We start from the raw sequence: 24,553 nt of genomic DNA, 5'->3' as shown, positions 1-24,553 counted from the left end.
TGTGCCTCTATTTACCTTGCATCATATCTTGTTTGCCAGACTGGCGAGGGTGTGGACTGTGTTTTGACTTCTGAATGATTTTCGTTACACTTGGTGGCATGCCAGGAGTGAGGTCTGCTCAGGGGTTCATTTCTCCTTTGGGCAGCATATGGGAAAGAGACAAGGACAGAGAAAGAAGTAAACAGGTTAACTTCTGAACAGCTGCACAACTGATAGCATACACAGATCACAAAGCACCACTACAACTATTGAAAATGACAATGAGATATGGTAGATGATTATGTAAACACTGCAAGGATGATGACAAAAGAAAAAAGCCAGTGACATGTTCTAGTCATTCACCTTAAGCACAACAATACTTAACGACAAATAAAAGAAAATGCCTGCAAACAAATGGCTGCAAGAACTTAACTAAATGGTGGCATACCACAGATTCAGTCAGTCAATCCTCATGACACAGTGACATACCCTTTAAAACAGTTCTTTCTGCTATGCATGAATAAGTAAAAAAGACAACAATAGATCATAGTTTTTGAATATCCAAGCAACTTCACAAAGGCCGAAGAGTCAGCAGGTCAAACACAATGTCCTCATAACATTATTAGGGGTGGGAATCAACAGGAAGCAGGCGATATGATTGTTTGCAGGATCATGATACATTAATATTGTGATTGTTTCTGTTTAGAATATACAGTAGCTTTCGAAACTGACATATTGTGATCTTTACATTTATTTTTTGCATGGACTTTAATGGTGCTTTGTGCCACTGCATTCTTAACTTGTGCCAAGTTATGTTGCTTTCAATTAAGTGTGCATAAATGCAAAAAATTACTTTTGCCCCAAAAAATTCATGTGTAAAACACTAAATACTGGTGAGAATAAAAAAAAATTACAATACATGTTTTTTTCACCCACCCCTATAAATTATAAACAGTATATATACATTTGCATGCAAACAAACAACATTTTAAAAATGTTTTATTTATTGGACAAACTAGTGTGGAATGCAGAGCACATGGAAAACCAATGAATAAAATTGTAAAATTTTGATGGATGATATCACAAAGACCATGGAGGAATATGATTGTAGATCTGACTAGACTGGATGGAAGAGGAAAGGAGGTGGGTTGGCTGGCGGTTACATTGATACCATACCTCATGGAACTTCGTAAAATCTTCGTGAGAAAGCTCCGGGCCATATGCACGTCGCTCTCTGATGGCATTTTCTGTGTTACAATATCCACCATTTTCATATCCCTGAATGAGGATTAAAAAGGAAGGGACACATAGTCTGAGTCTCTAAATTCTTTGAGTTGGACAGGGACTCTAGTGCTGAAATTCAAATGAAGACATGAAAGCCACCCCGATAATGGGAAAATACAGACACAAGCATGTGCCATGACATTCTCGGTAACTAGCCAAGCATTATACACAAGTACAAAAACATAACCGATTGAAAAAACACAACCAAAAAGTGTCACACTGAAGCCTTTACCAAAAGAAGAAAATATGATGAAACACAAACGACACACAATGCAACTCTTTTCAGATGGACTTTTTTTTAACATGTCTCTTCGAAAACACACCAGTCCCAGAACAGGGTGGGGGTTTAATATAGGGGTCTGCTGGTGAGCTCAAACTATTCCGTCTGGTACCACAAAACATTTTTCTCCATTTCCAATATTTATTTTAGTATAGTAAGTGTTTCATGAACTTATTTTGATGTCTCCTAAAATCTCAAATGGGAAAAAAAATTCCTTCTGCATTTGACATTATAGCTCAGAACAGTTGGTAATCCAAAGTTTAGAAATGAACACAATCGGCAAATGAAAATTAGCACCAATGAACAAAAATGGGACATTTCAAATGATATACTTCCAGACAGCCAAGGAATGATAATGAAGAATGTTGATGGCTCTCGCGGGTTACTGACCTTTTAGGTTAAAAAAAAACAAGATTTTTTCAGAAATCATTCATGGACATTCTGTAACCAGCCCTATAGCAACCTCATTTGTTTCTGCCCAGAGATCGGCTTCTTATACAAATTGTAAATACTAGACATAGGGAGACATCTTGTGGTAAAATCTAAGTACAACTTTTCTCTTCCAAAACAACAAATAATAATATGTACTATTGATATTCACAAGCCACATACCACTCTCTTGGCATAAATTTTTTTTATCAACAAGACATTCCTTAGCATGTTGCCAGCCCCCAAACTAAACAGCCCACCCACACTTGACCTGTGACCTGTAGCTTTTTTTGTCAAAACATTCTTGCTGTTTCTAAAATGTAGTTGTTCAACTCAGTGACAGGATTGTAAAAACAAAACTCTGTCTCCCAACACTCCAAAGCCCAAGTTGGTGAGGCTACCCCAGAACCTCAAGGGGGTTAAAAAAACATTCAGTAAAACACATGCAGTGCTGCTTCATGAAACCATGAGGTCAAGTGCCAGTCACACTCTAGACAGTAAAAGAAATACAGTTTTCGAAATAGAAAATAAAAAACTACTGTCCTTACCTAAATATGCTTGACTCCAAATTATTTCCTAAACTACCCAACAATTTAAAATGTTGAACTTGGAATCTACACTGTTTAAGAAAAGGAACAGTTTAAACGGCAAATTATGGATACTGTGGCCCAAAAGACCCTTCTACAACCTCTCAATGCTGCTCTCTTTCCTGTGTAAAAGCTTCAAGTGTGTATGTGCTCACCACACATGGCGCTGGCTATTCACATGGTAATGGACGTCTCTTTATTAGACGTATTGTCAGGGCTACAGCTGGTCTAGCACAGATATGCCAGTGGTCCGAATCAGTGGCGCCCAGGCAGAATGGAGGCCAAGGAGGGGGGTTCGGAGGGGAAAGTCCCCCACTGATGTTTTCAGAATGAGGAGTGTTCAAAAACAAACAAATCAGCACTGAAAGAACAGCAGCCAATCCAATGCCTCAATGCAAATCGCCCATCCTGGGTAAGGAGTTAATATACAAATCTTATTCAGAGAGGAACCAACATGGAAAAAATATTCAAAAGTCATGTAGCATGGTGAGAATTTTGGGTGGGAAAGCAATACTGATTCGTGTTGGTCTTGGCTGGTGTGCGCCGAGGCCCTGATGCAATGTTAGAAAACCAATTTTGTTTGCCAAGATAAATCCAACAGGTTTTATGAGATAACATCAACTTGCTTACACACAGGCTGAGTCACATGAAGGACATGCGCCGTTTGAAGCATGACCTGCACTAAACTTCAAACTTCACAAACAACGAAATAAGACGAGACTAAACAGATGTCAAGATAAAAAAGCAACGGAACATCAACAGGTGTGAGACAAAGAGCGCAGAGGAAAACAACCAGCAAAGTGTAAGTGTCCAAACTCACCAAACAATCCCTCAAGCAAACAAGTTCCACAAACAGGTGCCTAAATATGCAGACCTGAGCAGACGCTTTGATGGATGAACCGAGAGTCCGGGTTTGCTCTGCTGGACTCCCCAGGCAGCACATTCCACATTCACATCAAAGACAGGCCAAGACAAAGGGCCCTCCATAGACAGTCAGTCCCTGACCACAGCGCGACTCTTTTGAACCATCCGCTTCTTTCGTATGAAAGACTACAGAAAAAGTTGCCTTGAGGAACCCCATGTGGAAATCTGTTCGCATCTACTTTGCTGCTGCCTGTGACTGCTGCGGTCCGGGCAGATCACTACAGGGATTGTGGTGATTTTACCCCAGAAAGGGGAGAGGGAATGAGGAGGGGGCAGTCGTCGTAGCCAGTCTCCTTAAAGTAATCTAACAGCTTCTGTCTTCCTATTGGCTCAGGGACGGTATGCTAATTTCAGTCGAGAGGGCCAAATGTTCTCTTTGAACCCCTCATGTGCAGTGGTCCTCGGTTTCTTCTATCGCTATGGCAACAGGTTGATTATTGCAGGGTCTTAAATAAACTGGTTGGCCAACTGGAGTGAAACCATAGAAACAGTTAATGACATATCAACGTACGTAAAACTTTTCTAGAAAAGATCAGAGTTTATTTCCATAATGCTGCAAAAGAAACAGTTAGACAATGAATAATTAGTGGCACAACCATCCTTTTAAATGAGCAGAGAGACATCACCAGCCATGACCATTGACCTCTGCGTGGACACCCCACCCAACCCCCGAAACAGATCATTGTGACTGGTTCTTTAAGAATAGATCTCTCCAGCTCTGACGAAAGCCATCCGGTTGAAGGAAAGTTTGAGAACTCTGTTAGCTTAGCAAATAGATCTCTAAGGCTGAAGCTTAACTGTGATTTGAGCTTGACCTACAAAGTTTAGAGCGTGATTAAAACTTTCCTTGGCATCCAAACAAGTGGTCTGGTGACAGGCAAGAAGATTACAGAAGAATTGTTTTGGCCTATGCCTGGTGGGCGGGCTTTTACAAAACCTTTCACAATGATCTATTGTGTGACGACTTCTCATCCACGCATTCCAGACTGGAGCACATTATTAGGCATTAACCTGTGTATGAACATTTCTGTTTTATCCCGCTGCTTCCAAAAACGAAGCAAGTTTTAAACTTTAAAAGTCTTTCTAAACACCAGAAAAATCTTATTGTGGACGAGAAGCCAGAAATGCTCAAGAAATGTTCTTGACTGATCAGGGTAGCTGTGCTATTGTTCCAGGTAATAAAACCGAACGTCAGCATAATATTGGACACATGGGGAGGCTGACAGAGTTTTGGCTGCATGAGAGTCAGGTATTCGTCTGGCTCTTGAGTGTCTGCACAAAGACCTTCTTCAGAACCCATCTCAATTAGACCACTAATACAGGGCCAGGAGAGGCCAACCGTGAGGTGCTTGTAATGACGGGCACATTCCTGAGCTGCATGTCATACCAGCTATAGTAGCAATAACTGTCTAGACCCCTGCAAGGTTACAGCTGCGTCTCTTTTGTTTGGGTGTACAGTACCGTAGCGTTTCGGTGTAAAGAACTCCTTATACTCTAGTGTAACTGATTTTGAGTAGTCCGCCAAACTTACTAAAATTACAAATTAGATCAGATTCAGATCTAGTTTAGCCACCCGTTTTTTGACCAGTTCGAATATCCCAGAGAGCCAATGTGTGCAGTTAAATATAAATGAAATTTACAATACATTACCTCAGGTTTCCTGCATGTTTAAGTGATATAGAATGCCCTTGATCTAACCTCAGTTAAAAAGGTAAGATGGCGGGGATGTGCACAGTAATCAGACTTAGCAGGTGAGCAAAGGACTCTTTCAAAATCCAAATTCATTACTCCTTGCCAACATTTCTTGGAAACAGTTAGAAACAAAAGACAGTGAATGCCTCTGTACTGGGGGTTTTACATTCCACAAGATTTAAATGACCCGTTGATCGACATTGTGTGTATTTTATGTATCTGTGATCGATCCAGTCTCCAAAGATTGGTCTGACAATTAACCAAGACAAAAAATACTTAGATCACATTTACAAAATTATTCATGTTAGTGTTGGTGTATACTTTGACAGTATTCAGTAATCCTATTCTATATCAGCAAAACACATATGCAAACATATTTTGCTGCGTACGTGTACTGGCTGTGCCCTGGCTAAGTAAAATAAGCTATTATCATCTCTAAAACGAATCTTGAATAGAACAGTAACAGTGGTAAAAGATTATATATGTAGTGTTTAACGCCACAATATGCAAGAATTTTGTTATGAAATATCCAAAAATCACTTGCACAGTGTGATATATTTCATGCAGTTGTGTACTTATGTACCAAATGTTCCCAAGAATGTGCAAATCCAGAGAAATTCCTATTTCAAATAATGGCCTATCCCTTGTGCACAGTTTCCGGTTGTAGAAACTACGGCAACACGCAAATGCGGAAGTGGTTATTCGGCATCTGGGACGCAGCATCTGTTGTTTTGTTATTATAGATCAAAATTACTCTTTGGCGAGTAAAGGAAACCACCAAAAATGCAAACTTAGTTTACTTTTTAAACGACGACTGTATGACTGTTTTAAACACGTATAACTGTGTAGCATTACGCTGCCAAATGACTTGACAACTCAATAGGTACAGCCGTTCTTTGGTTACCAACGTTCTTCAAAATATCATCTTTTGTGTTTTCTAGGACCCAGAGCTGGTTACATAAAAAATGTCTGCCAGGTTCAGGAAGATAACTTCCCCTGTTTCCCATGTACCTTTCACTCTTGCAGGCTTGTGATGTAACAGGTGTCATGGCAACTAAAAGCAAGGAGCACAGCTTCAGAGGGATCTAAGCACTAAAGAAGCTTGTCTGAATCACTGTTTGTTAGTGCTTTCTATAAAGCCAAGCCGCCTGGTAAAATCATAACATGATATGCTGCGCACCAAACTACACATTTTTTGTCAAACTGTAAATATTTCTCCACAAAATCAATGAGGAATAGTCTATACAATAATCTGTTACAAGTATCGAAACTTGACTGAACGGCATTAACAATATAATACTTAGAATAATCAAACCAACAACGCAAAGTATAAGCACACTAGTAAGATTGGAGAAGTATACAAAAATCACATTACATTTTAAAACTTTACATACCACAGTAACACCTTTGTATCAACTTAGTCATGCTGTGGTTGACTCAAAAGATCAGTTCACACTGCCGTCACTTGTTTGATTATATTTCCACTCGTACACGATGTGCAAACAAAAGCTCTTCCGTTAATTCTAATGTGTCAACTCACCTTGCAGATGGAACGGTCCAAAAAAGGGTGGTTCAGAGATTAACACCATATTGAAGGGTAAATTAAAATTAAACTTATCGTTGTTATTTCAAAGTTATAAGATGCACAATTAAGAAATAACAAAATACTAATAACTAGATTTCTGTGCACCGCCATATCTTGTATGCAACTAGAAGCACCATCCCTGCTCTTATAATCACCCTCATCTCACCCGCTCTCCACTAATGCCATGGAAGAGCTTTGCTGGTTATAATTGGATTCTGAAGCCCAGGGTGACATAGCTCTGGTCACTATAGCCACACAATTGAGCTGAGTCATAGATACAGTGCCACCGTATACTTAATGAATCTTTTAACATTTAAACCCTTTTATCAAAATCTACTCCTTTAAATGTGTTTTTATGTTTACACTTGACTAATAATTTCAGTCGACAAACTGTCTGTGTGTTCAGTTATAGCCTGAGGAAATCAATCATTCATTCTGACAGTAGCGCTATTCTGAAGGCATATGGGTTCTTTCAGAGCATCAATCTAATCTTCCTTTAACAGAGGGCTTGGAGGAAGTAGTGTGGCCCAAATATCAACACAGGCCAAAGACTCCAAGAATGAAAAAAACAGCTCCCAGTTTCGGTTAATTTGAGATTATTCCGCAATAGTTCCAATTCTAAAGCCTGTTCGCATCAAGAAGGATAACAATAACTATTAAATATAGTTTTGACATTTTTAGAAAAAGAAGAGCCCACGCCACAATTTAAACAATTGATTAAGGAGCAATATCGTTGAGATACATTTCAGAGCACATTTTACATGTTTTCATCATTCATGATCATCGATAGACAGTATAAACCCATTCTAATTTAAGATTTATACATTGAAAATGTGAACCTGAAGTGTGGGATCTAATTTTGTCATTGTTATCGTTCTTGGTGTGGATGGCATTAAAGGGCAACTTTCTGCATCCGTCTCGTGCACAAATGCGTCCACAGCATCTTGAGCATACTCAAGACAAGTTCGACACATGCGCAGTCCATCACCTAGTGGTAAAAAAGTTTTTGCGTATGCGCCGTTGTATGCGTTCTGTCTGCGCGGTTTCAAAAATTGGGCTGCACGTGGACGACCGTTGATCTCCCTGATGATGAAAATTACGTCATGTTGGGAGAGGCGTGGACGCGGGTGGCCGAACTATCTTACTCTGTGTCCTCATTTACTAAAGCTACTAGGGTTCGAAAATGTTTTCTTTCTCTACAGAACACAAAAGAAATATCTTACACAATGTCCAGGAGCAGTAGCTGTCAAAGTTTATTCAAGCTTATTTTGCCACATGCATTTTGACTAACATGAGAGTGAGGCCATTAAAAATGTGTGATCTATCCAATAATGTTGTTTTCTGTCTGTCTCAGCCACTAGGTGGCAGTAGTCATTCTGGGTGAGGAGATGGCTGTAAGAGAAGGACTGGTCTTTGACTGTTTTGTGCATTTCAAAGGTCCCTTGGGTCAATGGTGTCATTGGGCTTTCATACACAGGACGGTAAAACGCCAGCAAGGACAAAACAATACAAGTAAAAAAAATCGAATCTTGTTTTGAATTCCCTAAGAGCAATACAAATACACAAATTCCATTCGGAGGCTTCCATGAAATGATGCATTAGGGGTAAGATCATTTAAATTCTGTTTCACCAGGGAATTTAAGGTCAGTGTAGAACAAAGTTTCTAAAATAAATGCAGATCACAAAAATTCTCAGAATTGGTCACAAGTGAGTAACTCTAAACATCAGTCCTGGCACGCCAGTGTCACATGACTGCCTCATAAGAGTCAAATAAAAAGACCTCAGGAGTTTAAATGAAGTCATCTGTGTATGTCTGTAATTCATAACACATTGCACAGGGCATTGCTTTTTACAAGAACTTTAATCAAATATCATAACTTGCCATTTTTAAAGATGCAGTGCACTACTAAGGACTCTCTGTGCTGGTGTTAGTAAAGTGGTTCTATATAACAGTCATGCTTTTGTTTCTTAATAAATTACAAAAAAACTTTTTTTCATTGCATGCTAATGTATGTACAACCGGTTAGTAATTTCACGAATTACTATTAGCGCTTAGGAGTATTAAATACACATAACAGTAATAATTCACGGTTCATATCGAGTGTCACAAGACAAAATGTATAACTTGCTCATTGTTGAAAAGAACCGGCTCAAAGTAGATATCCAATCCAGGAGCCAACCTATACTATTGTAATATTTCATATTAAAGGGATAGTTCTGTTGAACACAAAATTAGATTCTGAAGAATTTAGGCAATCAAACCGTACTGGGGCACCTTTGACTACAGTTTTAATTTTTTCCTAATATGGTAGTCACTTGTGGCCAAGAACTGAAAATTGCTAACATTCTACCAAATATATTGTTTTGTGTTCAGCAGAACAAACTAATTCATCCAGGTTTGGAACAAGTTGAGGATGAGTAAAAGGTGACAACTTTCATTTTTGGATGAGCTATCCCTTTAAATAACACAGTATTTTAGCAAAGTTAAGCACTCATGTTTGACACCTAACACAACCACAATTTAGAATAACTTAAAATAATTTAGTTTGAGTATTTAGTTGAAAAGTAGAACAGAACTGGACCTCAGTTGCCAACCCAACTCCACAACTGTTCCACATCAAACTGATTTATCCACCCATAATATTTTCTCTAAATATTTACTACCCATCTTTTGTTCTTTTAACCATCTGAAACCTTTCTTCTTATTTGCCAATATTCAATATTTTTTCTTGGAAAATATGCCTGAAAGGCCAGAATCCCGTTGTGTTGACGTCACTCCTACAGATGAGACCTGTAGTTGGTATGTGAAGCTGCCAGCTGAAAATAAGTAACCCTGTTTCTCATTCTGTTTCTCTGAGGTAATGTTCATACAGCAAATCTTTGTATCGGACTTTGTATTGTAAATCTTACGTAGCATAAAAACAAACAAAAAACCTAATGCAACCGACTGAAGTGAAAGTATCGATTTATTTCAATGTTTGCAAATCATGTAAACAAATGCAATAGAAACATTGTGTGCATTGCCTCGGTTCTCCATTACCTCGTACTGTGGCACCAGACAATTCTTTAAAAGTGTGGAAAGAGTTGCCTAATCCACAAGCAACAGACTCCAAATCCCATTTTAATCACACAGACCATAATCCCAATATCTCTGTAGTAAGATTACCTAGCTGTGGGGCATCTGGGCACATTGGCATCCGCAAGAACACTTAATGCTGTAATAGTGTATCCACTGCATCATGTAATGTGTCAACAACTGAATTGTATACAGTTGAAAGTTTAGCAATTATATTAGGTTTAGTTTAATTGTCCAATTAATGTGGAGTTACTTATGGAATTACATGTCCATGCAATAATTTACATAGACAATGTGATTTCCCGCTATAGGTATAACTACTAATGACTTACAAAACTACATGTACATGTTAATGTAATTAATGTATGACCAAAAAATGTATGCGTAATCCAAGCAAACAGATAGACGTGGCCTTGTCCTAAGAATAACATCACCTCCTCTATTTAGAATGTCATGTTCTAGGTGTAGGACAAACAAATCTATTCCAGCTGATAACATGACTTCATAGGTTAAAATGACATCACCACATGCAAAACAATTGCACTGCCCACACACATCTCAACTTCCTATTTCCTTAACAAAAATCCCACATGCAGGCCTTAAGGCAACAGCCCTGACACTTCTTCTGAACCGTGTATAATGTAAAAAGCCACATCGAGGCATATGGTAAGCACTGAAGCACGCAGCCAGGGTTGTTTGTATTAAACAACCCAGCGATCCATCTTCGGCAGAGCGCTGACCACACTGTCACCTCCATCTGATGAATGTGTACTGATATAATAAAGGTTTGACAACACCCGCCTCAACAGGTTCTTAAAGCAACATGAGGGTGGAGTGTACCAACATTTGTAAACTACATATATAGGTTAAATACTGAATACAGAAGACCACAAAGACCAAGCGATGGCCATTTACAATCTTGCTGTTGCCAAAGAGATGTATTTCGACCCAGACATCAGTCAACACCTTGTGTTATTTGCATTAGTCTGCATGCCCCACCCTATGACGTGGTCCAATAATGACCTGTTATCTGCTCGCTGTGTACAAATTCAGACTAAGTCATGTCTTGTGGTCTTCTTAAATGATACAGGCAAAAACGTGCCCAAGCGATAAATGTTTTTAAATGGAGAATTTTGGATTTAGGATTTGTGGGGGTCTGTGGGGGTCAGCTGTGGCCTAATGGTTAGAGCATTGGGCTTGTGATCAGAAGGTTGCTGGTTCGAATCTCAGTGCCAGCAGGTCATGACTGAAGGGCCCTTGAGCAAGGCACCTTACCCCTGATTGCTCTGCAGTAATGTGCCACTGTATAAAACTACTTGTAAGACGCTTTCGATAAAAGCATCTGCCAAATGAATAAATGTAAATGTAAATCTATGACACTGGTTTTGATGTCACCATACACAGACCCTCTCACTTTTTCACACAATAATAAACATTGCTCAGAGAAAAGAACACACCAATGTCACTGATGGTGAAGTGAATTTAATCTCAGTTTGTTTCAGAATTGTGTTTTACATTAAATGCTTTCCAAGCTTTCATTGATGTTCCTGTCACTGTAAAGCCCTTTTCACACAGAGATAATATACTGCAGTGTAATGTCATCACGGTGTTGATCACAGTGAAAGATATTTACTTTTTAGGAGACTAAATAGGGCAAAAATGTTATTATTACTGCATTCCTTTATTTAGTGGCAAATAGCCCTAGATAATAATCTCTCTTTTTTTTGGTTATTATTCTGTATCATATATTGTTGCCTTTTGCAAATGATGAAGTGAATTAAAAAAAACATTTTTATTTATATTAATTATTGGTAAATGGAGAACAAAGAGGAAGAGGAATAAAGCAAAATAATGCAAGGTAGGCTATAGCCCAACGAGATTAAGCTAAATATAAGATACATATAAAATGACATATGAAAACAAATATAAACAAATTGTTCAGTCTCGGTGCAAATTTACACAGCCCTAAATGAAAAAATATAACGGAATGCTGTGGATAATAAATTAGCCAGTATTTTTGCAACTGCAATACAAAAGGCACGGTATAATAGTGTTTCAGTAATATGATGGACAAAAATGTGAGCTTAAAAATACGTTTATATTTTTTTTAAAACAAAGTTTGAGCATTTCGATTTTGTACCCGTTTCGGAATATGTTCATGCAGATCGAATGAGAAATCCGTTAATAAACCTATTGCACATAATGCTATAAAAAACATGTTCATACTGTTAACAATGTTTTTTTGTTTTAGAAAAACAAGCACATAAATGTTCAGGTGCACATAGCCGTGTTTTAAAGGTTGGTAAGCGATCAAGTTTATTGAAGCGCTGGTGTATTTTTATGTTAATAGTTTTGATAAAAGTAATTTCAAGTTTAACCGCGTTTAGAAGCAGACAACGCTATTCTCGCATCTGACCTTAAGTTTGGTGATGAAGACTCTTGCATTCATCCATGATAAGACAAATAGTAGGCCTTTTCTTTAGTTTTCGATTTACTAACAAACTAAAATTACTCTTAACTATATTTGTTTTCATAACCAAATTATTCACGATATATTATAGATGTGTGTCATCACTACAAAGCCTTTTGTTCACACAGGGCACTTTCCGGGACTGATCCCTTTAATGTTACTAGGTCCCCTTTCCGGAATTACTTTCAGATCAATCCGGGATTCGTTTGCGTTCACACAGAAGCTACTCTGGCAAATTTCTGGGATCAGCGGTCTGTGTGAACTGGGTATAACATAGAGCTCAAACCAGTCTGCAGCAAGGCCTTTGTGTAATAGATAAACACAGGCAGTGTTTCTTCCTGGATGACGTTGTTTGCTTAGGAGTTATGCTGTAATGTGACCAAACACACTTAGATTTCCCCAGCCAAGCCAAACTGAGACAAAGGGGTCAGTGTTTGGCATACAAAGAAGTGGACTGACCAGCCTTTTGCGCATCAATTGCAATGGTCCAATGTGATGTTCGTTTAACTAAAAAAATACTGTCATTCACAATGTACATTTGTGTGAAAGATGTTTTTGGCCTCTATGATTGTAACAAAAAAAAAACACTGCTGTAAACATTTGCATGCATTGCTTCAAAAGGTGAGAAAAGGTCACTTCAAAATGTTGTCCTCACAATCAAGTCACAAAAGAACATAGGTTGTGTGACAACAGGTGACAACGATCGGTCCGTGTGAATCAGGATCAAATCGCTTCATTTGCATCACAGAGTTGACACACGCTTTCTACCTGCAGCATCCACAGGCTGAGATCAGAACTCCCAGCATGCCCTGCATTCAAATCAACAGCACCACACAGAAACTTAAGAGTTGGGTGCTTGTGAAAACACAGCAGCAGGTCTTTAATGTCATCCTGTTAATACATATCTGGGGAAAAAATCCAATGTACCTTATATTAGTACATTCTAGAAACATGGTTTTATAGATCTCCCTCAGCACGTTCACTTTCCACAGACAGCACAATGACATTAGTGGCACTTCCTGTTCTAGTGTATAGTTAGAAAAACATTTTCATGAGAATATATGCAAATATTAGCATATTTCCACCATATTTGCAAACGCTTTCCAACCATTGTGCTTTAGAAAGAATGTATGTATTGGAACAATAAAGTAAATTCATGTTTTTATGAAATGCTTGTATTTCAGGGGAATAACTAATAAAATAATGAAACTTGTTTGGTTTCTTTTCAAGTTGAATCTCTCCACCTAGCCGTGTTTGCAGGGAAGCATCAAAACATTAGGAAGCGATCTGGCAGAACTGGACTTTCAAGCATTCAACGGCACCCAGAGCCTCAGTTGATCTAGTTATGCAATCTGTAGACACCAATCCCCAAGGGCTGCTGTCACTCTCTACCATGAGTGCTAACTCTGAAGAAGACAAGATCTCTTCAAAAAATGTCCACATAACATATGTACATTGAACAAACAGCCAAAGGCTGCTAAAAGTTTTCACTTGCATAGCAAAACCGTAGAGCTAGAATAACTCTGCGATTTAAAATAAAAGCTTTTAGTATCCACTTTTAGTTCATGCATCTCTGTTTGTGCGACTATCATTACAAAAGCAGTGATGACAGATTTGGATATTAGTGTAAAATAAACGTGATTTCAGTCATGACATCTCAAGATAAATTCTAGCATGTTAATGGTCATGACATTTTGATGTTGTTCTGCCAAGAACAAACTGCTGTTGATGTCATAAACATAATGTTATCATCTGTTGAAGTGGACGCTATGTAGTTATCTTTGTAGTGATTCCTGGTGTCAACGGGTCTAAAGAACTATTACCCTGTACCTCTAGAGTTTTATGACTGAACTAGGTCAACTAGGTCAACATAATTTTCACACAAACAACCAAATACACAACAGAACGATACAATATTATTCCATTCTTCTACTCTTTTCTGCCTATGGTTACTCTGAGACTTCCTCCAAAACTAAAGGGTAACCACTGAGGTGCTCCAAACCAGATGTAAGGTTGTGTGTGCGTGCGCATTTGTGTATTAATTTACCTTTTCACCACCAGGCTGAGAGACTTGTGGGATCCCTTGACCAGACAGATGGCTTCTTGTCTGTAGCCAGTAAGAGGAAAATTGTTGATGTTGACCAGTTGGTCCCCAGCCTGCAGTCGTGCCACTGCGGCCTTACCACCCTCTTCCACCTGCGGCATAGACACAATACATCAACAAATGACCTATAGATATAAATGGACTTCAAATAATTTTCTTGTCCCCTTTGCTTTGATTTACAAGTTGTCCGACAGACTTTAAAAATACGTTTCTCGAAGTAGATTCAAGCATGCTTATTTTTTGATAAATATATTGTTCTATAAATCTTCATTTCTAAATAGACCAGTATTGACCTGAACACTCTAAGTACGTTTATTGCTCCGAGTACAAATACAGTAAAAGATCAAGGTGTTTTATTAGACAGCAACCTGTCATTTCGAAATCATATCTCAAATGACACAAAAACAGCTTTCTTCCACCTTAGAAATGTTGCCAAATTACGAAATATTCTGTGTTGTTGACGAAGAGAAGCTTATTCCAGCATTTGTGACCTCAAGACTTGCCTACTGTAATGCGCTACTTAGTGGTTGTCCTGCATCAATAAACCAAAGTTAGTTCAGAATGCAGCTGCCTGAGTTCAAACAGGTCCAGAAAATCCGATCACACAACCCCAATGTTATCAACCCTTCACTGGCTACCCATCAAGTATCGTATTGACTTTCAAGTTCTTTTAATCACTTATAAAGCCTTTAACTGTTTACCCCCTACCTACATAACAGAGCTTCTATCACACTACAACCAGGCATTCACTTAAGGCAAAATATGCTAAATAAACCACCGGGAGACTGCATTTACTAGATATTATGTACTAGAATAATTTAACATGTTCTATAAACACAATGTAGTGTACGGTGTTTGACCTTCTTTGTGTTTTTTAATATTTATCCTGTAAAGCTGCTTTGAAACAATGCACATTGTAAAAAGTGATATATGAATAAAATTGAATTGAATTGAATCGAGTGTCCTTAAATAACCGAAAAAGAAAGGCATGTTCACCTTTCTTCATGGGGGGGGATAACCCTTCAACATCAGCACAACTCCAAAGCTGAGCTAGACCCAAGTTAATATTATATATCCTTACATGAAGAGCATACTTCACTGAACCTAATGCCAAAAATCAAGTTTAGTATAAAGTACAGCAAATTCCTGACATGATATGTAATGTTCTCCTGTTTTCCAGTAAGCTGGTAATCTGCTGTTGAGTTTTTGGCCCAAAGTTGATCTAACTGCTCATTATTTACTTTGCAGGTATGCATAAGTCATCACAACCTGATCCTTTAGATATATTTAATATTTACGATCAGGTGCTATAAAAAAAAATTCTTCAAAAGTTCAAGATCGAGCAAACAAACCTTGAGCGATTACACAAGCATTCTTGAATGGAAGCTTTATCACCAGCTGTGGTAAGAGCCAAAGATGACCCTACAATAAAACCTTCTCGTCAGGTATACGTTCCCTCTAAAAGAATGTACAAATGCGGCTATTTTAGCGATTCTTTTGTTGTGTGCTGTCTTCCCTGCAATTGTTATTGCAAAATCAGCAGGATTCTGTGACATCCGGACTCAGGGCCCCCCTTGAACTTCATAATACAAGGAAAACGGTTGAGATGCCAAAATAAGAACTTCGAATAACCTCAATCGTTAATGTAAAACAGGCACACCAGTACCCCCCTCTGGCATTCCACACCACACTGAGAGAATAAATGACTCTAAGAACCATGGAAATCTTTACTGGAACGTTATCGGACCTACCTAAGCATGTCAAATGCTGCCAGAGCATCAGGAATGAGGTAGGTTGGTATTTAATGGGAATTAAATACCTATAATGTACCAATATACTAGCATGTTATTCTTTGTATTTTATTTACACAACGAGCACAACCATTTTAGTTGAGATAAAGAGTTTAATTAAATATGTATTCAGTACAAATTACTAACCATCAACAATGTTCACGACAAGTATGTTTACCTGTTTTTCCTTTGCGTTTTTAAATGGTTTCGTGTGTACAGGACAACGTTGCCAAAACGTTCTGCGTTCACACATATCCATCAAAACGACTTAAAACTCACACGACGCACGCCTATGTACTGATCATGTATTATGCATGTGCGCATTGCTTTTTCACAGATTTGCATTTTCGGCAATGATTTGCAGAAATGATAACATCATCTTCAAAAACTTGCACTTTGAGACCCGTTTCGAAAAGCGCGTCTTCAGTGTCCCGAAACGCCGTTGTCATGTTAAAGATTAGCCAAAACGCATAGACAGTGTTTTTAGTTTTTAGGTGAAAACAGTGTTGTGTAAACAAACCCTTAATACACAACAAAATATAATAAATATTTATAGATTTACGCAAATAAATAACAGTCGAGTAGTGTTAAATGTAATTTAGTACAATTAATATACAATCAAATATAAGGTAATATCAATGAATTATAAATTAAATTGTTATATTACTAGCCAGACCGTTAACCACACACAGATCGGAAGTTAACACGGACCAGGCGTGTTCGTTCGGTGAATATCAAAAGTAACATAAACATGGAACAGAATCCCTTATTTTGTGATTTGGATTTTTAAATTGAACCAGCATCACCTACATGAGCAACTAAGCTCAGTGTGTCACAAGCACAAAAGCTTTACAAAGGCACCAACAATCATGTTGTTGAACAGCCTGAAACTAGTGTTTACCTTCCTATGATCTTGAAATCAGTCTCAGTGTGGGGTCAGGAGTGAGGGAAGAATGTGGGACTGAGGAATGTTCTGCTGACTGGTGTCTTATGCCCTATGCTGACAGAGCACCGGGCTTTATAGCTGCTGCGTACCCCGCTGAGCTCCAAGCACACTCACTAGGGTGCCTGTCATAAATTCACCAGAGTACCTTAAGTACAAATGTTCATGCAAGAGACATCACCTCAACGCAACTGTGCCATTGTCAAATCCTGATAATTGCAGTGTTTATTAAATAAACACACACATTGAGCACAGGATGTACACAGCTTGTAATGAAAGGGAGGGGTGGATTGAGCGGTTGGTTTCAATTCGTAACCTTGCCACTATATTTCTGGACCTTTAAGACCAAAACAAATGTCTTTTTTCAAGGTTAAGAGAGCAATTGACTGCATCAGTCTTACATTTACACTGGTGTTTTAATGTTACTTCACCTTAAGCATGTCGCATGGCAATAATATAATCTACTCTAACAAAAGAAACACACACGCCTTTACATCATAAGACTTTTAAGATCATGAAAAGTGAAAAGTCAAGTGACCCTACATTTTAGAACAGTGGTGTAGGTGACTCTTTTGTTTACTCTGGAGGTGCCGTAACATCATAAGGGTGCATAAAGCAGATACAGGCAAGATGAAAATGAATCCGCATAGATGATATATTGTGTTTTTGTGAAGCAACAAGTTTGTATTTAAAAAAGTTAACTAAGGTCTTATCATACATTAAATGGAATGAAATCAGAATACGGGTTTTGTGGCTGATTGACCCTAATACCACCTGTGTCATAACAAGGAATAGCACTTCCAAGTGCCCCAACTTCCTGTTTATAAAGGAAATACGTCAAAAGATGGCAAAAGCTGCACATCAGCAATTTCACAAGCTCCTCAAAACATTTCAAGTTAAAGGGATACTTCACCCAAAAATGAAAAGTCTGTTATCATTTACTCACCTTCGAGTTCCACAACTGTTTGCTGTACTACATTCTTCAAAATGTATTCTCGTGTTCAGCAGAACATTTTTTTCCTACCATGGGAGTCAATGGTGGCCAAGAACTGTTTGGTTACCAGTATTCTTCCAAATATCTTTTTTCTGTGTTCATCAGAACAAAGAAATTTACTAAGATTTGGAACAACTCGAAGGTGAGTAAATGACGACAGAATTTTTATTTTGGGTGAAGTATCCCTTTCAAACTACACTGAACATGTTTGGGCATGTGTCGTTACAATAAAAGTCAAGTTCCTTGAAACAGATAGCACTGGTCGAACTCATCGTCACATAAGTTGCCACTCCTAAAGTGAAGCAATTATATTTTATAAAAATCTTCTGACGCCTTTTAGTATGTAGGTGAAGAGCTGGTCTCATAGTCAGTTTGCTTATGACGAGTTGGGGCATGACTGATGAATCCTGACTGCAAACAGATTTGATGGACGCCCAATAGAGTCTGCATGCTATGAAAAGATCACTTAAATGAAAAACAAACACACACAGCTTGCGATGGCTACATGGCGTATGAGAGAACTGAAAACAGGATTATTGGGGTTTATTGAAACAGAGGATTTAACCTAAACGCTATGAAGACCTTTGGCAAATGAACAGCATCAGAGGAATGAGAAGAATTCTAAATCCTTCCATTTTTTAGTATAAACACTCTGTTTAAGTAAAGCTGCTTCCAAATAGCTCTTTCACCTATATATGTATTGGGCGATTAAGTTAAAAACTCAAATAACTTCTAAAGTAATACAATTATAGCCATTTAGAGGTGACATCTCATTTCTGCACGACTAGCCAACTAAACGTTTTTATCCAAAGCGACTTACATTGCATTAACCTATACATTTTTGTTTCTAAGTATGTACAATCCACTGCGATCTAACCCACTACCTTGGTGTTGTTAACGCCATGCTCTTACCACTGAGCTACAGGAACGCAGGACATTTAAGTTACATGTTGTAGTTAAATCTTAGTAGTTAAGCGTAGTTACTAGTTAATGCGAATTATAAGCTTTTGTCCCTTTTTATGTATTTGTAGATGTTTTATGTTGCTATATAAGATTTATTTATTTTATATTATAATTTTAGTGCCTTAAACTAAACGAAAAATGTTGTCTCTGAAACAAACTGCAATAAGTTTACTAAACTAAAATAACCTTTCTACACAAATGTCGCAAACAATTAGTTTATAATAATAATTTAGCTGTCAGAATTTGCAGAAAATGTCAGTTTGATGTCATTTTAACCCACGTAAAGATAAGTAAGTAAAGTAACCTGCAATTTTATGTTTCAAACAGGGAAAGACTTAGAGAGGTAAATGGTTTGGATTGTAGCTCTAAACTGGGCAAGAAGAAAGTAAAAGATTTGTGCTAAAGCTTTCCTAAGCAATTGGTTTAGGATTTTTACATGGCTCACAATAAAACAAGCAAGCAAAAAAAACCAATATCATATCGACCTGCATGCATAGTGATAGCATGTCCCCAACAAGTTATAATGACCTCTCTTACACCTTGTCTACACTGGATGCAGCACGAAACGACACAACCCACCGCTTGTTCTAATGGGATTGTCGTGTCTTGCCGGATCCGGTGTGGACAAAACTTTAAATTATTATGGTTTCTAATCCGTTTTATTGTCTTTTTTTGCATTGCATCGCGCCACGTCCGGTTTTGACACGGTGTTAGAGTCTAGGAATTAATTAAAGAAATACGAGGCCATGGAATGCTCTCATCCTTAAAAGACGTCCAAGCAGGATCACAAAGTTTCAAACTCGCCCAGGTTCCTCTAATCCTACCTAAATTTATCCCAGATGCTGTATCATGCAAGTCCAGCTGGCTTCAGGCTGTCAAAGATAATTCACTGCATTTGGATAATCAAGCAAAGCTCCAACATTCCTGTGCTGTTCCTGGCACTGCCAGTTTGCCTGAGGAATCTCAGAAAATGTGAGAAAAGCTAGTGAGTTAAGAAAATAAATAAAACTACACTAAAAATACTGCTAATTCACTGAACAGCAGCCGCAAACAGTCTATTATCGCTAAAAAAACAACTTCAATTCCAACTAGACTTCTGTGCCTGAGAAGAAATCTTGCTGTAACATCCCTCAACTATTCTGTTTGTTTAATTTTCCTTCAATCCTAAATTGTTCTGCCTTCATACATCCTTGTGTTTTATTTTTCCGTCTAACAACTTTTATATTGTCCCCTTTTTGCGTCCGACGTTTAACTCATGCTTAATAAAAATGTCAGGGAACAGAGAGCGAGGGCTTTTGAAGTACTCATTTTACACTTGATATATTCAAATAATTCTCACATCATTAACAGATGTCTGTGACTTGATGTATGTCTAAAAGTTTGGATGAACTCCAGATGCGAGCATGAGATGTATACTTTTAAAACGACTCGGACTGAACTTTTTTTCCACAGGAAAAGGCTACATCACTGTTGTGCCCTTCATCTCAGGCTGCTTGAGGACTATTGCCTGTTCAATGGTAAGAATCAATAACTTCTGACTGGCTACCCATCTATATAATATCTAACAGCACAAAAGAACAAAACACATTTCAATTTTGAAGTATAAGCTCAGCAGTAACTGGAGAAAACATGGCCAACTAAACCAAAATCTTTGAAAACAGGTGCAAGATTTGCCATCACACGAGCCATTAGGAACAACATGAGACTAAGAGCATCAACGAGGGGGGTAAAAGGCTTTGGTACATTATTAACTGTTCTCACCGACTCCTGAAGTGTGACGGTGTCTCTTCAGGGCACGCAGAATTATTTTTTCCTTCCAAAGATGCATAAAGCCACAGATTCAATCAGCCTTGCGAAGTCCAAACTTTCCTCTGGAAGATTGTGCGCTAGCAAATCAAAGTATTCCATGAAATGTCCCAACTTTAACTTCTTAATTTATGAATTTAACTTCTTAAAGTCACATGCCCATCAAAGCTACAGTTTAGTGGTGACCAGAGTTTTAGTCACTGTTAAGTTTGGCCTTTTTTAACATAAATAGCTTTAAGCTAAATTTACCTAAAAACTCATGGAGGACGACAGCAAATTCCACACTGAAAGTAAGAGCAACTCGTAAACTTTCCAAATGTATCTGCAAGGTCTTTCAGAGTTGATAAGTAACCAGAAAAGCACACAAAACAGTTTCGGTCACTGTTCAATAAAGGAATCACAGGGCAGGTGACCAAAGTGTCATTACCAAAATGCTACAGCAGAGCATCTTATAATTTAAAGCTGCATTTATAGATTATAAATTATTTGGCAACCTTTTCGAGAAATATCAACATAGAAAGAGTCAATTCATGTAATGTAGAGAAATCAACGGAATTCCTTAACTGGTGATGGATCTGGCCATAAGTTTCCTATCAGTACTTGCAGTGTGTAAACGTATGACTTATAGGTTTAACCTATTCTGTATACATGCATCGTCCGATCAGAGTTATATTTTACATTTATTTATTTAGCAAACGATTTCTTTCAAAATGAGACAACATTCTCTCTTGTTGAAGGCCACCGAATCAGATCATTTCACAGAATTTGTTTAGTAAATAGCCAATTCTCTATTTGCATATGTTCTGGCACATGTCATCGTTGTTTATGTTTTCTTTTGACTGTAAAATGCTTCAATGGCCACACTGAGTGCGTGTACTTTCATTACTTTAGAAAATATGAGGTAATATGTCTCAAGAGGTAATAAACTTGTACTGTCAACAAGCAAAGGACTTTATACAAGCTTTTGGATGCATAAACCCAAAGGAAAACAACAGTCTGTTCCAGGCAAATAAGCCTTTGCAGGAAATCAGCATGTTTGTTGCTGTAACTGCCAATGTTTGTTGTTTCCTCAGATGACACACTCAAAACTTCCCAGCTGAAAAGTTGTAACAAAGTTGAGCTATTTTAGGTAGAAAACTGTTATTATCACTTACAATTCATTGAAAACGATTGGCTTAAGATGATATTGTGAGTGATTCTTTTGAGACAATCATATTATGTGATGTTAAGACGTACCACAATAAACACCACCCTTTAGACTTCGCATGTTGTATTTATAAAAAAAGCTTGATAGGTTCCGAAAAAACACCAAAAGGAAAAACTTGGTTGCGTTGGCCGGGAATCGAACCCGGGTCAACTGCTTGGAAGGCAGCTATGCTAACCACTATACCACCAACGCTCTCGGGAACCTTATCCTGACCCACCGTGACGAGGCGTGTGCAACAGGGAAGCTGACACTATGAACATTACATACAAAACTAATCTTATCTTTGAATTACTTGCCTTATTGTTCTTATATTTCCCAAAAGTTTCATAAACATCATTATAGAGTGCCAAGGTTACTGTCAAATGTTTATAACATTACATTAAACTGCTGTTTTGCTAACTTACACAACATGTCTTGAGGAGTTAACGTTTCCCCGATCACGCCACTACTTAGACTATATCTCAAAAATGCTGGACAATATCCAGTCAGATGCACGGTTCTAAGCTCATATCGTCTGTATAGAAGGGGAGAGGATTCACCTTGGTTATAAGAAGAGGTCCTCCGTGCTCCAGTCCACCTCTGATAGTAAACCCCCAAGGTGCTCCTCCGGAGAGTGTCACATCCACCAGTTTCCATCCGTCACCATTCCCAGGATGTTCATCAAAACTCCCGGGTCTATCTGAAGTGTGAATGGTTCTTCGACCTCCTTCGGGAAACCCAGAGTCCAAAGGGTATCGATTGATCGTGTCCATTTCATACAAGGCGTCTCAAACAAACAGAATACGGTCGCTTTCTGCGTTTAAAACTGAGATTGAGTAAATGCGTCTTAGAATCTTACACAGTTTTCCACATCAACATCAGCAGTTAATGTAAGTCAACGATAAAATAAAATGCAACAGGTAGTGTGGCACAGCCCATCATCCCCTCTGGCTGATACACGAATGTCTCCTTGGATACTTTGTTGCCTCGTTTCATCCTCTGGCCATCGTTTAAGAACAATATTACAGAAGGTGCGGTTTAAATTTCCAAACTTTTAAATTCAGTTTATATTGTTAGAAAAAAATCACGGTGATTAGAAATGTTAAACTTGTTTTTGTTTATTGTTGTGTCCGACTCGGTTCATTATGTTAGCATTAGCCAAGAGGGGCACAAGTTCTCTCGCCATCGAAAATGAACAATTTCTCAAAATAATTAAAACAATCACGGTGATTGGTTTATAAGTAAACCCTATTTACACCCTAAAAACAGATAAGTCATATAGCTTTTTTTTACTGTGCTCATAGTGAAGGTTATAGTTGTCCAAGCCTGGTGTGAATGTGCGTGCCGGTGGAGCTAGTCAGCTAACCGCGAGTCCTATTCAATCAACAAGTGGATCAGCACTCCACTTTGTATACATCCTCTAAGTCCCATTACAAGTTATTCAGTCACGATTCGGCGAGAAACTACATTTGTTCTCTGTTTTTCCTTCTTAGCGCAGAACGAGTTTGGAGATCAGGAGAAGAGCGGAAATGTTGGATGGTAGAAGGCTGATCTTTGGGGTTAGTGTGGATTACGTTCACAGGAGGGGGAGATACGCGTCTACCTGTTCGCTTATCATCAAATGAGATATGGAGAACAGCGGCGACCTCTACTGTTCAGGGCATGTATTCGCACTAATTTACAAGCAACTGTCTTACAGTTTTTCTCCATTGGTTTGGCTCATTTCTTGAAAAAGAAATTACATTCTCAAAATTCTAAGATAATTTGGCAAAACAGTCTTACAGTTCAGCACAACACTATAGCTCAATTGCAAAAGCTAACATCTCTCCCAAAACTGTTCACTCATGCTTCAAAACTAAATTCCTTTCCCATATAAACAGTCAGTGCCACGAAAATGACAAAGATCCTTCTCAATTGCTTTGGCTCATTTCTTGAAACAGACCAGACGTTCTCAAAACTCTTAATGCGTTTTCCAAAATAGTGTGGATGGTTCAGCACAACACCATGGTTTACCTGCAAAAGCTCATATCTCTCCCAAAACAGTTCACTCATGTGTCAAAACTAAATTTCTTTCTCATTTAAACAGTCAGTGCCCCCAAAATGCTTCGTCCCTTTGGCATTGTGTAAGCACTGCAAGTCAGAATATTTAGATGTTTTGTCACTATGCCAGAGGACCATTGAAACATCCCTCATGTCCACCTTTCAGTCTTAGCCCCGTCCTTCATTGACAATGGTTACTGTACTCATATTGTAGGTGAGGCCCTACAAGACCTCTCTCATTTTCAGGGATCAAATCAAAATGAAGGCGGTCCAAGAAAAGAAGGAGCTTCTGTGTATTTTATGGGCCAGGACTGGGGATGTGAGTGGCCACACCATTCTCAGATATGGCAGCACACATAGTTGTATTGCCCCACTCGCTAGCCTGGGACATCCACCGTGGCCCGGTGGCCAATAATATTAC

The 24,553-nt window shown here is 38.3% G+C and overlaps 1 protein-coding gene across 11 annotated transcripts in view; it reads right to left on the bottom strand.

Moving 5' to 3' along the window:
- The window catches only part of shroom2a (shroom family member 2a), a 37,512-nt gene extending 13,765 nt beyond the window's left edge, over nucleotides 1-23,747 (bottom strand). Inside the window, exons 1-4 of one of the 11 annotated variants that reach the window (XM_079460107.1) lie at nucleotides 22,653-22,983; nucleotides 14,354-14,502; nucleotides 1,156-1,257; nucleotides 16-135 (exon numbers count right to left, since the gene is read on the bottom strand). In XM_079460107.1, the coding sequence (XP_079316233.1) occupies nucleotides 16-135; nucleotides 1,156-1,257; nucleotides 14,354-14,502; nucleotides 22,653-22,865 (584 nt within the window). In that variant the 5' untranslated portion in view covers nucleotides 22,866-22,983. Of the gene's footprint in view, nucleotides 1-15; nucleotides 136-1,142; nucleotides 1,258-2,520; nucleotides 2,697-3,379; nucleotides 3,696-6,569; nucleotides 6,689-6,715; nucleotides 6,939-14,353; nucleotides 14,503-20,861; nucleotides 21,221-22,652 lie in introns of those variants that run through there. The other 10 variants (XM_079460110.1, XM_079460116.1, XM_079460114.1 and 7 more) reach the window with 10 other exon arrangements.
- Between the last annotated feature and the right edge of the window lie 806 nt (nucleotides 23,748-24,553).

Source organism: Barbatula barbatula (assembly GCF_947034865.1).
Source record: "Barbatula barbatula genome assembly, chromosome: 7".
Classification (NCBI taxonomy): Eukaryota; Metazoa; Chordata; class Actinopteri; order Cypriniformes; family Nemacheilidae; genus Barbatula; species Barbatula barbatula.
The sequence above is the reverse complement of the archived record's forward strand: the minus strand, read 5'-3'. Positions and strand labels throughout refer to the sequence as shown.